Source organism: Anneissia japonica, unplaced genomic scaffold (genome assembly GCF_011630105.1).
Source record: "Anneissia japonica isolate Jap-2015-1 unplaced genomic scaffold, ASM1163010v1 scaffold426_len1935630_cov189, whole genome shotgun sequence".
Lineage (NCBI taxonomy): Eukaryota > Metazoa > Echinodermata > Crinoidea > Comatulida > Comatulidae > Anneissia > Anneissia japonica.
The window spans coordinates 257,380-271,910 of record NW_022713172.1 but is presented as its reverse complement, the minus strand read 5'-3'; the positions used below and the strand labels follow the sequence as shown (position 1 = coordinate 271,910).

General features: G+C 34.5%; 1 protein-coding gene across 1 annotated transcript in view; it reads right to left on the bottom strand.

The window, feature by feature from the left end:
• Window positions 1-11,564: 11,564 nt before the first annotated feature.
• Window positions 11,565-14,531, bottom strand: part of LOC117108387 (DBH-like monooxygenase protein 1 homolog) — a 61,000-nt gene continuing 58,033 nt past the window's right edge. The window contains exons 11-13 of the mRNA XM_033250387.1: window positions 13,931-14,055; window positions 13,176-13,329; window positions 11,565-12,789 (exon numbers count right to left, since the gene is read on the bottom strand). Of these exons, the coding sequence (XP_033106278.1) occupies window positions 12,631-12,789; window positions 13,176-13,329; window positions 13,931-14,055 (438 nt within the window). The 3' untranslated portion in view covers window positions 11,565-12,630. The remainder of the gene's footprint in view (window positions 12,790-13,175; window positions 13,330-13,930; window positions 14,056-14,531) is intronic.

Here is a 14,531-nt window from a genome sequence, read left to right as displayed (position 1 = left end):
TCTATCTCTAAATTAACTTTCTCGTTGGTGGCGCTGTCCAGAATGAGAAAAATAATAACAAATAAGAGACTTGTGGCAAGTCTACCACTATAGATTCTACCTACCTGGATCTACCTGGATTTCAAAACTTAAAGCTCAGAGCTTTCGTGCCCCACTTGACTTGTTAAACATTTGCTTGGGTACGTACGGACTGTATCTCAATGAATGGTCAGACCAGTGCTTTTTTAATTGAGACTTGATTGGATTACAGTTTGAATATGTATTACATAACTGGGAGAAAACATTCTGTCTTGCTTTTGACTTTACATGTGGTTTATGTATCTTATATTGATGTCCTCTTGTAGACAGTATACCTCACTCATTTTGAACAATTTATTTACATCAACATTATCGATACCCCGCATTATCAGTGAGGCGTCTGGATTTCCCCAACAGTGGGGCAGAATTTCGACAAGGAGAACAGGATATTTGTCCATGTGGGGCCAAGAGAGATGTCCCCTGAAACCGAGGTCTTACGTATATTTCAGTTTTCGAAGTTATATGATGCATTGTATTTCTGCATGCCCATGACGACGACCTTCATGTGCTTCATGACAGTTATGTTGATGATGATGATGATGATGATGACGAGAATGACGATGTTCTTGATGGTGATTAAGGTTTTGTGTAAAAGTAAGTGGAGGAAGACTCATGTTCTACATTAAATATTATTTCTGTTGAATCTAGGCAGAATTTTTGCATTATTCGTTTTCTTTCAAAATTTATTCAGATCCCAGATCACTAAAGTCTCCTCCAACGTCACTCAAGCATGCTCTACTTCATTGCGTCATTCTTGTCAATCTTCCTTTCCACATGTCCCTGTTCTTTCCTCCCGTCTTCATTCATCGTTCTTGCCATATGCTCTTAGTCGCGCTTTCGACCAGGCCATTGATCCCTCTGTTAACCATTCAGACATAAAGGCTGCTCAGTATACATACGAGTCTTTAGTGACCACTCCTTGATATAGGCCTATGCTATATTTGGAAAACGAATAAAACATGACACCGTAAATATACAGAAACACAAAAGTGTTCGTAATTTTAAAAAGTTTAATGAAAATGATTTTCTCTCTGATCTCCAGAATATAAATTGGAATGAAATATCATCACCTTTACTAAAGGCCGGCTCCCACTGAACGCAATCAAGCGAATTTCGCGTCGAAATGTGGCGCGCGCGGCTGAATCGAAGACGCGACTGGCGTTTCCAAAGTGAACATGCAAACGAGTTTGTAGTCGAACACGCGAACGCCCAATATTCGAACTTCGACTCGGTGCGCGCGGTGGTCGCGGAGACTTCGCCTGCGAATTCACAAGAGTTGATCCAAGACCAACTTTTTCGGATTCGCGAGCGAATTCGCGGCCGATGGACCAATCGCAAGGCTTAGATTCAATTTATGTCAAAGGTCAACAATAAAGTCACGATCAGGAACATTGTCAAAACAATGAACAGATTATGTGCGAACGATGACCGACGAGTCCGTTTCATGCAAACTCTGTGGAACAGTAGGCTACCCTTGTTTAGGTTTGTGACAAGGGAGCAAAGAAAATATGTGACAATGCGTGGAAAAGGATTTGCAGAGACGAGTTGAGTTATCTCCTCTTTCTACCAGTATTAGGCCTGTCCAGCCTAGGCCTCTGATACCCTGCTACACNNNCCTGAGACCTACAGTAGGGTAGGGTAGGCTAGGCCTACTATCTACCCTTATGAGGCCTATCTCTATGCCTTGAATAAATACGAACTAAAAAAAACTGTGTTTATATTCACTCTTTTGATTCATTATATAGTTCTGGGAATGTTAATCCTGAGGATTTTACCTGATTCGTCTCACAGCCCTTTTCCTCCGTCTATCAATGCGATAACAAAATCACTTCTCTGTTGCTACCCGCCATTTCGAGTTTTTGCGCGCGGCCAGCAGTGGGTACAGGCAAGCGAATCATTGGAAGCGAGACATTCTTTACCGTAAGTCAACTCTTGTGATTCTCTTCGCTTACGCGTGACGCTCGACGCTTTCGCTTGACAAGTTTAGAGGGAACCGTACGTACGCCTTATATAAGGCGTACGTACGGGTTACATAAGGCGTACGTACGACTTAATAAAATCAATTAAATACGACTTAATTTAACAGTGTTAACGGGCTGTCAAATTATATGAAAGAGACAAACTCTAACCGTTTGTGGTAATTCTGAAAATGCATATACATTTTAAAAGTTAAAAAGAGGAATCTGCGAGATCATCTGGAGGAGGGTGCTCAATACCGAGGTAGAGCTACTGGTAGGTTTACATTTCTTCTGAATTTTAAAAAATGGTTGTCTGCAAGGGTGAACAAGGTAACTTTGACCCAATCGGAATTCGAACCAAGGACCTTCTGCTGCCTGTAGACAGAAGTTCAACACAAAAAAGGTGATCAAGGCGAGGTGAGGATTTAGAGAAATGTATTTTAGTTAAAGATCCTTGAGTACTGTTTATGTAATAAGCATATAGGGCCAAGTTATCGGTACTTCGTGAATGTTGCACACCTTACAACTGTGTTCTGGAAAAACTGATGATATTGAAATGTTTATAAAGCGAGCCATAAAGAAGTTCATTGCAATGGTCGTATGCGTGCCACTAGGACAGACCTGAAAAGACAAGCGTTTTATATATGTTAGCGGATGTGTTAAATCTTGGAAATGGAAAAGAGTTTGATGTTGTAGGAAAAATTGTTTGCATACCTGCAAGGTGACCATGCAAAGCTACTGAAATTATCTTTATGTCTTCTTCCAAAACCTACAAATATAACTTCTTTTTGTCAAACTGCTAAATGAGTTATATAAACTACAGTACAATTCATAGGTTTATAGGTCCACATGGGTTGTAAATATCACAACATTATATATTACCAAACACCTTGATTACAGTGATGGGAAAAATATATTTAGGCAATGTACCTCAAAAATGGACACTAAATATTTCGAAAAGATAACAATTGCAAAAGTTAATTTAATTGTATATTTCAGATAATCTCCGAAACAAAATCCAAATGTTTTGAATTCCATTTCATTTGGTGGAATGCTTTGAAGAGGTGATACGTTCTCGCCAATCACTCATACCTCCGCTTCGTACTGACGTAATGTCGGTGTGTAATACACCCTTACCCCAGAATTGTCATGAAATTCTGTGATTTGGAATTAGCTAAAAATGTGATGAAATCATAATAATCAAAACCTGAATATTGAATAAGGTTAATATCTGTATTTATATTTTATATAATTATTATTGTTTCTCAATGACAGACAAGACGTTTTTGAAAACTAGACCTTCTGACACTTTTAGACAGGAAAGATAATTTAATAATAATATACGCCTACCTGCTGAATACCCTGGGTTGTCATAATGCATCTCAATCAATATGATAGTAGAATCATTTCCACTACCAAGTGACAATCCAACATGATCAGGAAAATCCAATGGCTGCGTGAGTGAATAAAAAGCAATATAATATAATATTTATTTTAGCTTATTATACAATGCAAACGCCTCTTTGAACTCTGCGAAAGAAGAAACTTAACATAAACATGTTTCAAATAAAAAGTATGTTGCGGAATACCCAGAAAAGTAAAAAAAAAAATTATGGCCGCGTTCTCACTCTTCACTCCAGCCCAAAAACGGACGAGTTTCATATCTTTTATTTTAATGAATTGCAGCAAGTGTTTCTGTTAGGTTTTTTTTTTTTTTGCATTATTGCAATATTAAAATACGATAATACTTCTTTGAATGTAAACTTTTTACTCCCAAAAATTGCGAAAAAATTTTTATTTTATCAATTTTGTGTTATTATTGCTTAGCGTTTGGCGCATTTGTTGCGCTTCGGTTTTTCAAACTCGATGCCGGGGATTCGCTGTGCATTTCACTTGTGTCCTTGGACAAGGCACTTTATCTACGTTTGTCTTCGATAGGATGAAGTGATTGAATGTGTTAGTCTATATGGCAATAAATTGCAAGCATGGCTAGGAATACTCCCCATGGAGTGGAGTAATTAGCTTCACTTAGTGCTTTTTTAATTGATCCGATGAATATTCGAATTCTAATAAATCACGCTTTTGATATTAAATAGATATTAATAAAGTAATAACATAAACACAATCAAACATGTAAAAATACTGTATAATGTACCTAACTCATGTGTTTTTTATCGGGAAAGATTTGGACACAAAAAAATGGACGATGTATACAACGTGACTTTCGCAAACGGAGGAGCGGAATGTCGCAACTACAGTATATGGCTCTGAATATAACGTCGGCAATAATCTCCTTAAAATATTTATAGATTTTCCTGCTGCTCTCAAGGGCTTATGCGATATCCAAGCTCGAGTGAGTGCCTTATTACTAGTGGACAACATGCAACACTGACAAGCCGTACTAGACCTTATTATGATAGAGAGTAGAGTTAAACATCCATAGACTTAAATCCCCTTTTTATCATAAAAGAACATAAAAATAAATCTAAATTAAATAATAATCTGGCTATTATCTACAAAATACGGTAGGCCTTATTTGTCAGGAATGTATTGTCACCCACACGTAGGCCTGTCAGGAAAAATTGATCCGGGGCCAAAATCGGTCCACTGGACCGATTGTGGCTTTAAAATAACCTGCCAAATATAGGCCTAGTTCACATAAGCCAAAATCGGTTCTATTTAGTAGTTATAACTTGTATTTTTATAACGTTGTTCATTTGTTTAATCAAATGATAGATAATATCTTATCTCTCAATATATATAATAGGCCTCTATATGTTTTCATTCGTTATGTGTAAATCATAGGTGAAATTAAGTAAAGCTTCGCGCCCATTAAACCTTTTGGTGTAAAGTACGAAAAGAAGTTAAACGATGTGGTCTTTAATCGTGTTGGTCCGCTTTAGTTTATTATTTTTTTACCTTGTTTTGGTTTGGATGTGTGTGCACGCCGCGACAGTTGGACAGGTCTACGTGCATTTAAATTCCAAGAATTCAATTCTAAGAACTCTGACCCTTTTTCATGTAGGTGTATTAGAACATCTATTGTATGATCTATACCCCACACTCCACACAATAATCCGGAATATTTGAAACTAATAAATTAGTCTTGTGTTTCACTTTAGGCCCAAACCTAGGCCTAACCACGGCAGCCGAAAATGATGCTTGCTCTGTGTATATTCATGGAGGAAATAATTATTATATATTATATATTAAGAGGATATGGATGTGTATGCCTAGGAAATGCATTATCAGGTGGGTTTGATAAAACACGTCCTCAAAAGCTTTATACTAATCATTCTGTCACTGCAAAACACTTCGCAAGTGTGGGAGAAGCATAAATTACTTTCCTCCCTGCACGGGAGAAACAATCATACCCTACGAGCAGCATACGCGTTACAAGTGAAGTGGCCAGGCCGTCACGTATGGGGTGCCATACGCAGCAAAAGTCCATGTTAAAATCAAAATGTAATTGCGAAATTCAATGTCTGATTTATCAAGACGTAGGCGTAATTATTTCTCAAAATGTAGATCTATTTTCCCAAAATGAAGTTCTAATTTTTGAATTCTTTAGTGTATCCGAATTAATATTTACTTTTATTGTGTTTAAGTTATACTCATTTTATCATTGAGTTTGTTAATAAATGGTAACTGTAGTGTCACCGTCGCTTCACGGGTAATGTATCTGAAATCATGGTAATTAAGTGTTTATTCCAACATGGTCAAGCCATAGTGCACAACCTGATAGCACACAAAATGTAAATCAAAACTAGTCAGCCAAGCGTGACGTGGGCCTGTTCCATTAGTGATGGGGGAATCATTTACTATAGTAGGAGGACTAGGCCTCTATACAATAGTAGGAGGCCTCGTCCTAGTCTAGGCCTATAATATAGTAACATTCTGTATAAGTAGTCATATGATTACAGGTTTACATTATACCAAGATCGATAGTAACGATCGCATTTATTTTTCATTGAAAATAAAAAAAAAACTTTAAATAATTTAACTTAAAATAATTTAAAATATTCCAAACCTGTACGCTTAAAAAACAAATAAAATAAAAAATAAATAAATAAAGTTAACTTAAAACACAAACAGGATATAAAGTTTGAGAGAAGTTTTTATACTGTACTGTATTTATGAAGTGCCATTCGTTTTGGGGTTGCTACAATCAGGAGTTACAATCGATCCAACAAGGGAAGCACTATCTATTTCCTTACATTCCAAAAAGGAGGATTGGATGCTATTTAAATTTGCTGGAGATTGAAAAATTAACTGTTAACTCCGTTGTTAGAGAACATAGAATGGTACATGACTTTCGGAATGGTATAGGCCTTCAGTAGCCCTATGTACTCTAGGTGTAAATAAATGCAGAGAATAGGCCAATTTTAGTGAGAACTAAACCTGTTTTGATAACGTAGGGCCAATATACAATGCAAAGCAAATTGATCACACAATCAGAAGCATGATTTCAAACATCAGAACCCAGCTTTTATTGTATAAAACTGTTGGGGCCCCATTGAATGAAACTACGTTATTATAGTTTATATATTGTTTTAAACTACAATGTCGGGGCCCCTCGCGCCTCTGGCCCTGGTGCCCCCTCCCCCGTCAGCGCCCGAGTGTGACGCCACTGATTGTAACAACTGCTGATTGTAGCAACCCCAAAACGAACGCCGCTTCAGAAAATACAGTACAAGTATACAAATTATTCTCGCAAACTTCATATCCTCTCGCGTTGTTTGTGTTAAGTTAACTTAATTTATTTTTATTTTTTGAAGTGTACAGTTTTTTTGAATATTTTAAAATCCTTAAGTTAAATTAATTTTTTTCCTTTTTAATTTTCAATGAAAAATAAATGCGAACTTTAATATTGACCTTCGTACAATGTAAACCTGTAATCATATGACTACTTATACAGAATTTTACTATATTATAGGCCTAGACTAGGACCAGGCCTCCTACTATAGTATAGAGGCCTAGTCCAAGACCTTGTTGCAAATCCCAACCCACATAAGCCTTGCCTATAATGCCTCGCATAGGGCTCGTGATCGCGGTACCCTGACCATTAAAAATTCGCAGATGCACTGGGAAGCGTTGTTCACGTCATTGGACTGCCGCGAAAAATGATTCCCCTATCATTAATGGAACAGGCCCACGTCATGCTTGGCTGATTAGTTTTGATTTACATTTCGCAAGTCTAGTGCCATACGCAACAAAACTCCATTTCTAGTGTTGTTGTCAAATGCATTTCAAACCAGGCTGGTTTTTGATTTACGTTTTGGAATAGAATTTGGAGAGGGCGTTTGATCAAGTTAGACCTACGTTTTAAATTTGAATTACATTTTAAAGAAATTAAAACTACATTTGGAAAAGTTTGAACTACGTTTTGAAAAATTAGAACTTCATTTTGAAAAGCTAGATCTACATTTTGAGAAATTTACGCCTACGTTTTAATAAATTAGACATTGAATTTTACAATTACATTTGGATTTTAACATGGACTTTTGCTGCGTATGGCACCCCATAGTCGCGGACCAATTTCATCTAAGCGGGACCGGTATTAGCAGCTAAAATCAACTCGGAGGACCGATTTTAGTGGTCCGGCGGACCGATTTTGGCGGCCAAAATATGTCCGCCGGACATGTTTTGGCTCGGACTAATTTTGGCATGACAGGTGTACTGTACCAACATAAAAACTTCAAGTTGTAGGCCTACGAAATGAAATTTGTTTAACTGACGTAAATGCAAAACTTGTATAAACATACACACCAACCAATGTAATACAGTAACATAATAATAATAATAATAATAATAATAATAATAATAATAATAATAATAATAATATAATAGTAATAATAATAATAATAATCACAAGTTTAAGCATACATATCAATATAGGCCTAAGGATATAAGCCTACATACATTATAAAGAGCAAATAATATTTATTATTTATTATCATACAAATATTAATAATAAAAATGTAGGTGGTCTTTAGTGTATCCGAATTAATATTTACTTTTATTGTGTTTAAGTTATACTCATTTTATCATTGAGTTTGTTAATAAATGGTAACTGTAGTGTCACCGTCGCTTCACGGGTAATGTATCTGAAATCATGGTAATTAAGTGTTTATTCCAACATGGTCAAGCCATAGTGCACAACCTGATAGTGTGTACCCAACTTACTGTATATAACTTACAATTGAATTGTAAGAGTTTCATTATGATATCACTAATGTTTTAGAAGAGCAACATACTAACCTTTATTATTATGTTGTACCGCTTACACAAAAGTGCAAGCCAACAAGATGAGGAAAAGAAATAAAGTCAATGCAAAATGACTAGATTAGAGTGACTGTTTCAAGTTCTTTTGTAATCATTTTTCATGGCTCGAAAACATAATTATAACATGAGCTAATCAGTAGGTAATAAATAAGATAAATCATTTTTTATGAATGTTTAGTTTGAACAAAATATATAAGCGGACCTATAGTAGACCTTTCAGCTAAGTCCCGGCCCTTAGTTATTGTTGCAAAGGTCCAACAAACGACAGTGTAACAATATACGCAACCACTTGTGTTTGTGAGACAACACGTGTGTTTTTTGGACACATGCGTATTCCTGACACTGTTCTATGTTTGGTCAGTTTTTATGTTAGATTGACACTCCGGGAAGGTCCATTATGATTGCGACGTAAATTCAAACACTTCCAAAGATGAGTATTCTGAAAACATAGTGTAGAAATAAATGTTTAATTGTAATCTTTAAAATCAATTAAATACAAATTATAAACCCCGGAGCTTACGGAATATTAAGCCTCTTGAACCCACCGGGGCGTTGCACTTAGACCGGATCTACAGGTTTTTTGGCATTCTCCCTCCTTCCCCCCACCCTTCTTGTTGTCAACTTTCTCGGTATAGTCCCTATCTGTGCAAGGTCAGTTGTAAAACCAGTGGAAAGAGAGGAGGGTTAATGCCTTTTCAGTCGCGAAGACTTGCCCCAACATTTCCTGGGTGTTCAATACATTTCTTAGAGAAAAAAAGAAATTTTTACAAATTTTGAAATTGTAAAAATCGAATAAACGAAATTTTAAAATCCCTAAGTTAATAAAGTTTATGTGGGTTTCACATCCTGTGATAACTTGAAGGTGACTCTCTGGCTCTGTCTACTGACACTTCGGTCGAACATCTCCTCCATCCCGTCGGGGACTTCAGCCCGCTCCGTTCGGATCGCCGCCACTACTGGGAGGGGTCTACTAACCATCTTTTTTTTAAGAATAATGCTTTACATTGAAGAAACTCTCCTCGGACAATCTAATATATTCCATGTGTTAACTTACAGTAATAATATAGTCATCGTCATCACATGCATTCAGTGTACGTTTAAATACGATTGTCGTTCTCCCTCCCTCCTCAAACCTATACAGAATATCGCAGTCATTCGATACATCCACAATATTGAACTCCATCACGATGGCGTGCATTTCAATAGTTGGAGTATTTCCGTAATAAGAAAATATGCAACTATGATAATGATGTTGCGCAAACAGTAGATATATAAATAGCATCAAATCTTGTTGTGGGGAAACAATAAGATTGAAAAGATGTTCAATGCTGAAATACTCTTTTTAGGAGAATTTCAGCAGGCACACTGCCATCTACAGTGTTCTGTTAGTGTTAGTAGTCTATAGGCAAGCAGATACATCAAATTATTGACAACATATCTTTAAAAGCATGGGCAATAATATCAATTAAGTATTAAGTCTACCCTTGCAAATTAATGTTAAAAGTGATCAATTGTTTATTCTGGTCCTCTCCTATTTTCAGTACAGTTTTTTTAGTTGTTTGTTGTACTTGTTTATTAAATGTTTACCAATTGCTTGCGGCCATAGTTTCATACTTAACTATCAACTTTTAGATAAGTTATTCATAAACAGCTACGTTTCTACATTTTATTTCTTTGGTCATAAATTATTACATGTGGGCCAACACTTTGATACACTATTTATTTGCGTTCAGAATACTACTCATAAATGTTATGTTGAAATTGTGCTACAGAATAACTTAACTGAAAATGCCTTACAGTGTATCAACCTCAGTTAGTAAACGATTGTATTTATAAACTTGCCTCTTGGAAATCCTGTGGCTTAGATATGGTTTGTCTAGTGAACACTTTGAGACATTCTAGTGCAAAATTAAGTGTTTTACTCTTTTTAAATTACTATAATAGGAACGGAAGCTCAATGTATGTCTGCTTCTTAGATGCTAGTAAAGCCTTTGACAGAGGTAACCACTAGATATTCTTTAAAATATTTATTGATAGAAATGTACCGCTAACTGTTGTACGAGTATTAAAGACTTGGTATTGTAGACAAACATTTCTAATACACTGGGGAACCAAATTGTCTAGAGAATTCTCTATCACTAATGGAGTGACACAAGGTGGTGGTGTGTTATCTCCCTTTTGTACAAAGATTATATTTCTAAACTAAATGATAAATTAAGTGAGGCTAATCATGTTGTGTTTGTAACAATATCAGGATAAACAATTTAAGTTATGCTGATGACATGGTTATCCTTTAACCTTGTGTGAGTAGCCTTCAGAAATTGATACTTACCTGCCAGGAATTTGCACAAGAGCATATTATATATAATGCAAAGAAATATTTGTGTATGGTTATTAGTTCAAATATTTGAAAATTGACTGGAGCTCCCAAGAATTTATCTTTTAGAAAAAGAAACTTAATTTTGATGATTCATTTTAGTGTCATGGACATATTATTTCCAATGATATGAAAGACGAAAATGATATTAAAAGACAGTTTCGCTCTTTATGTAAAAGAGGTAATAGTCTCCTTAGCAAAAAAAATGATGATGTCAAATGTTTATTGTTTAAGAGTTACAGTGTCAATATGTACTGTGCTTCATTATAGGCTAGTTATAATGTATCTACCATTAGACCTTTTGAAGTATACTACAATAATGCATTTCGAATGTTTCTAAAGTTACTACGTTTCTGCAGTGCTAGTAAAATGTTCGTATCTAGAAATATTCCCCTTTTTCAATGAATATATTGGAAAATCCATTATCGAATTTCGAAAAAGGGTCACTTAATAGTTGCAACAAGTTAGTTGTTACTGTGTCACAGCACATTATTAAAAGCTTCAAGCTTTATCTTAAATGGAACACCTTCTTTTTTTTTCTTTTTTTTTTTGTATTCATCTTATCTTTCATTGTAGATTTAAGTATATGGATATATTCTGAAATATAAAGAGAATAAATAAATGAATAATCACCCAAGCCATATGTACATTTATTTAAGGTTGTATTTTAATTCCAATTCGAGACGACTTTGGAAACTTGAAATTTTGGGTGGTCTCGGGGTTTGGTCTCGAATTAGAAACCTGTAAAGAGAAACCACTGCCTATGAGTGGTGGTCACCAAACAACATAATTATAAGATAACCGTACTTAAATTCTCTAAAAAAAAAATTAAAAAAAACCACCAAAGAAGTGCTCGGACACAGGCATTAGGACAATTCAATGTATTGTTTTAATGTTGATAACCTGCAAACATTTCGTTCGTATTCAATGCCTTCAACTCGTTTGATTATTTTTTTTTCAAATCTGCTCATGATTTGGATGTTATTTTGTCAATTTAAAGAATTTCAAATCAACATATACCCTAGTGAGTCAGCACTCATTTTAATGAGTATATCCTCTCTGTTAATCCGCCACTTAAACTCATAAAATCATAACAATGCCACGAGCAAGCAAATAACAAAGATGTTTTTCACTCGATTAAATAAATCGGTATATAAGCATTCTTTTCTGCAAATTATAATTTTCATATTTTTAAAATATATATTACAGTCACTTTTTTGTTTAATGTACGGAAGGTTTAAACAATACAAAATTGAAAAAAATAATGTAATAAAAGTTATACATTACTGTGTTATTACAATATTTAGTGTGTATCGGATGGGTAAAATTATACAAAGTACGGTACCAGTTGTGAGCCCATTATAGGCCTAATACTCTTATGAACAAACTCTGCTTGGCTGATTAAAAACAAATATTGTATTGTTGATGCAATACCTGTATTTTCCTTGTTTGTTGGTTTGAGAGAGTACTTCAACAGTATTAGCCCTACCCAATTGCTTGCATTACACACCAATCAGAAACAAATTAGAACTGTCAAAGTATGGAAATAAGAGCTAGCAACTTTGGTTAGCATAGGCCTAAACATGGAGGAGTCCAAAGGAATATTCCCAAAATACCGTTCAGAAAATTGACTACATCTAACATAAAATCAATATAATACCTTCTCATCATAAGCAATTGAACGACAAGACATTAAGGTTAAGCATAAACAATTTGTGATATAGAAATCAAATCAAATCTTTAGGGTAATAACTATTGATAACATGGTCGCGTCGTACGTCGCTCCCTGAGTTGGCATGTAGTCAACAGAGAAACGAAGTAAATAATAAAGATAATTCATACAAAAACCTTACACATACAAATACCATTATTCTATAATGCTTTTAGTAATTTAGTGGAGATGAATGCCTGTTCATAATCTTGAATAATGCTCTACAACGTCAGCTTACACGACAAAATGAGTGTAATCGACAAACTTAATGACATAACCTTCCTGGAGACACTACCATTCGTAGGCATGGTACAAACTCCTTTTTTTACAACACGATCATTCTCGCTGAACCACGCAGGAAAATCATACAACTGTACATCCTGCAAAATAAAAACATAAATTTTGTAAAATTAGTGGAATTTACTGTACCTCTAGCATAATAATTTAAATAATAAATAATAATAATGATAATGATGATAATAATAATAATAATAATAATAATATTATTATTATTAAAAATAATAATATTATTATTGTTATTATATTATTATTTAATATTATTATAGTTATTATATTATTATTTAATATTATTATAAATAATAATATTATTATTATTATTATAAATAATAATATTATTATTAATAATAATAATAATAATAATAATCTGTCTCTTATACACATCTAGATGTGTATAAGAGACAGATATAATATAATATAATATAATAGATACGGTAAATTATATAAAACAGCTTGATGGAAAACTTACACCGATATTGTCCCACTCATAATTCATACAATAATTTCTTCGCTTGCTCCCATATGACACTTGGCGTAAGCCATCTCGCAATACGCTTGGTTCCACTGATCCCAGTGTCTCGATCAAACATTGAGGACTCCAATAGTTACAAATATCATATTCGCTGGTTAGTTAAGTAAAATAATATTCAACATGATAAGGCCTATAGACAACAATATACACGTCAAAATAAAAAGACATAACTCAAAACACCATGATATATGCTTAGACGGCAAGAAAATAATCTGTGATAAAATAAAGGTTTTAGCGTATAAACGCCTGTGTTTCTCGCGGTATAGATACATAAACTTTAACCTTTAAATATTCGTTTTTATTAAACTACGCCGCTCTCATGAATTTATATAGATTTGTCCATGACTCCAGCAAAACTGTTACAACTCCAAAAATTCGCTGAAATAAACCACCAAAAGCGAAAAGGCTAACAATCTGGTGAAGGTTTTGCACATGGAAATTAACCTGTGCATTCATAATGTCAAACACTTATGCCCGTGCAACAACAGCCTTTATTTTTATTCACAGACTGTTTACCTTTACAATTTATGCACTCCGACAAGGTGGCAGCTTATAAACTTTTGGTTAGAGAAGCAAAAACGACATAAACATTAATTGATGAAAAAATAATTTCTGCTAGAGATTCAAAACATTTAGAATTTCAATAGACTGTGTCTAGTTTTAGTAGTAAATAATGAATATATTTTACTTACCTAATATTGAACGTATTGTAGAATGCAAATCTGTCCGGTGAAGACAAACAGGCACCAGCTTTGGATTGTTTTGGATAGTAAACCACAAAAGCCAAACACATTTCTTGTCTTGTGCCCAAGCCGCCCTAGAAGGTAAAAAATATAAGTTTAGTAAATTCAACCTTTTTCTGAACAGTTGTGTATGTTTTAATATCTTAATCAATGAAGTTTTCTTTTATTATTATTTTTAAACAACATAGCCCGAACATTATTATTAACCTAAATATTTAATTAAAATAAAATTTCTTGTTTGCCCTGTAATTAATTGCAATTAAAAATATGTCGGAACACTTTTCGGCCAATTTCTGGAGCACCGCTGCCTCAGTCACTTTTCGTGTAATGAAATCCCTGGTGGGATTCACGGGGAAAGTTTTTCTTTTATGGCTTTTATGACCCAGAATTGTTCTTTTAAACCATAATAGCTAGGTTCACATTCAGAATTTAACGTGATCTAGTGGATCATGATCAAGCCAGTCACTTTATGTGAACCAACCAGAATCAAATAACGTGCTCAGCTTAATCACCTTATTGTGATCTAGTGGAGCATGTTGATTCATCATGA